At 33.5% G+C, this 2,237-nt stretch overlaps 1 protein-coding gene across 7 annotated transcripts in view; it reads left to right on the top strand.

Moving 5' to 3' along the window:
- Window positions 1–394: 394 nt before the first annotated feature.
- The window catches only part of nhsb (Nance-Horan syndrome b (congenital cataracts and dental anomalies)), a 15,570-nt gene continuing 13,727 nt past the window's right edge, over window positions 395–2,237 (top strand). For 3 of the 7 annotated variants that reach the window (XM_016489836.1, XM_016489833.1, XM_016489831.1), the window contains exons 1-2: window positions 395–516; window positions 722–766. In XM_016489836.1, the coding sequence (XP_016345322.1) occupies window positions 451–516; window positions 722–766 (111 nt within the window). In that variant the 5' untranslated portion in view covers window positions 395–450. Of the gene's footprint in view, window positions 517–721; window positions 767–2,237 lie in introns of those variants that run through there. The other 4 variants (XM_016489834.1, XM_016489835.1, XM_016489832.1 and 1 more) reach the window with 2 other exon arrangements.

Raw genomic sequence — 2,237 nt, 5'->3', positions numbered from 1 at the left:
TATTAAGCTGGTATATGAGAAAAAAATATCACACATCACCTTAAAATGCATTTAGAGGCTAATATTAGGGGAGTTTGTTGGTAAAAATCTGATTCATACTGCCACCTTGTGTTTGAATGATGAATTGATTTGGCATTGCCTCAAGTTCAATGTGAACCATCATAGCATAATTTATATTTTCCCCTTGAATCAATTTTACTTCCATCAGTTACACATAAAATGTGACCAGAACATTGATTGTACATTGTCAGTATGCAACAAATCCATTAGAGGCCTACTACACATGAACAATTTAGTTAGAAGTTGGCAGTCTGTAAATTCTATAAAACAGAAAGTGTTATAATTCATACTTTAGTTTAGACTAAAATAGCTCAGCAAGCTGAATGTGATCAGCATTCAACCAGCAGAGAGCATGGTCGGGTCACCATATCAATATCTGTGGCCCCGCCTATGCCAACCTTCCCTTCAACTCACACACTCAGAAAGCGGGAGCAGAGGGGCCGGCACTCACGCCTGGTAAGAAGAACACAACATTTAATCTCCACTCATGTAGAGGAGGTTCAAAAATCAGTGGTTCTCGGCTGGTTTTGCTTCAGTACCCAGATTTTTACCAGATTTACCAGAAGTACCAGATTTGATTATCTTAAAACATAAACTGTTATAAGACCAAAAAAATATTTTTGGCCTAAACTAGCATGCTCTCTCCTGTCATGCACACCAGGAGAGGAGCGTTAGAGAGAGTGATGTGCAAAACATCCAGAGGAAGGTAAAGAGTTTTTTTTTGTTTGTTTGTTTAATTTGTGTGCACGTTCTCTGTGATACCATCCCATTGAAATGTATTTTGCCATGTTTCAGGGTTTTTATTTATTTTGTTTTAACTTTCTCAGTCCTGGAGCAGGAAATATTACAAAACATGTAATTATAGAAATGTTAATAAACCAATATTAAATGGCACATTACATGAATTCTGTTTTTATATATATATATATATATATATGTGTGTGTGTGTGTGTGTATGTGTGTATATATATATATATATATATATATACAGTTGTGCTCATAAGATTACATACCCCTTGCAGAATATGCAAATATGTTAATAATTTTAACTAAATAAGAGGGATCATGAAGATTGCATGTTATTTTTATTTAGTACTATCCTGAATAAGCTATTTCACATAACAGATGTTTATATATACTCCACAAGACAAAATAATAACTGAATTCATAAAAAATGACCCCATTCAAAAGTTTACATACCCTTGAATCTTAATAATCTGTTGTTTCCTGTTTTATGATGAGTCCCTCATTGGTCCTGAGCAGTTCAACTGTCTGCTATTCTTCAGAAAATTTCTCCAGCTCCTGCACATTCTTTGGTTTTCCAGCATCTTCTGCATATTTGAACCCTTTCCAACAGTGACTGTATGATTTTGAGATCCATCTTTTCACATGGAGGACAATTGAGGGACTCATACACATCTATTACAAAAGGTAGAAACATTTACTGATGCTCAAAAGGGCAACACAATGCATTAAGAGCCAGAGAGTGTAAACTTTTGAACAGGATGATGATGTGTACATTTTTCTTATTTTGTTTATAGATCATATTTTTTTCATTTGGTACTGCACTTAAGAAGCTACATAAATACTTAAATGTTTCCCAGAAGACAAAATAAGTACAATTTACCCTGAAAATCCAATTCAAAAAGTTTACACCCCCATCTCTTAATGCATTGTGTTGCCATCTTGAGCATCAGTAAATATTTTCGCCTTATATAATAGTTATGTATGAGTCCCCCAATTGTCCTCAGAAAAACAGTTGTGGCTTATCCAGGAAACGACACACAGTATTAAGACTTTTGAACTGGGTCATTTTTATAAATTCAGTTATTATTTTGTTTTGTGGAGAATATATAAACATATGTTATGTGAAATAGCTTATTCAGGACAGTATTAAATAAACAATAACATGCAATTTTCATGATCCCTCTTAATTTGTTAAATGATTAACATTTTGCATATTCTGCAAGGCGGGGCATGTAAATTTATGAGCACAACTGTATATGTTCAGTGTCTAGTATTTTCATGATTTCTTGTGCTTACTGCATGTAAAATATTGATTTAACATGTTAAAGGGGTCATATGATGCTGCTAAAAAGAACATTATTTTGTGTATTTGGTGTAATGAAATGTGTTTATGCGGTTTAAGGTTCAAAAAACACATTATTTTCCACATA

Source organism: Sinocyclocheilus anshuiensis, unplaced genomic scaffold, assembly GCF_001515605.1.
Source record: "Sinocyclocheilus anshuiensis isolate Anshui unplaced genomic scaffold, SAMN03320099.WGS_v1.1 scaffold1154, whole genome shotgun sequence".
Lineage (NCBI taxonomy): Eukaryota > Metazoa > Chordata > Actinopteri > Cypriniformes > Cyprinidae > Sinocyclocheilus > Sinocyclocheilus anshuiensis.
This window is presented reverse-complemented; position numbering and strand designations above follow the sequence as displayed.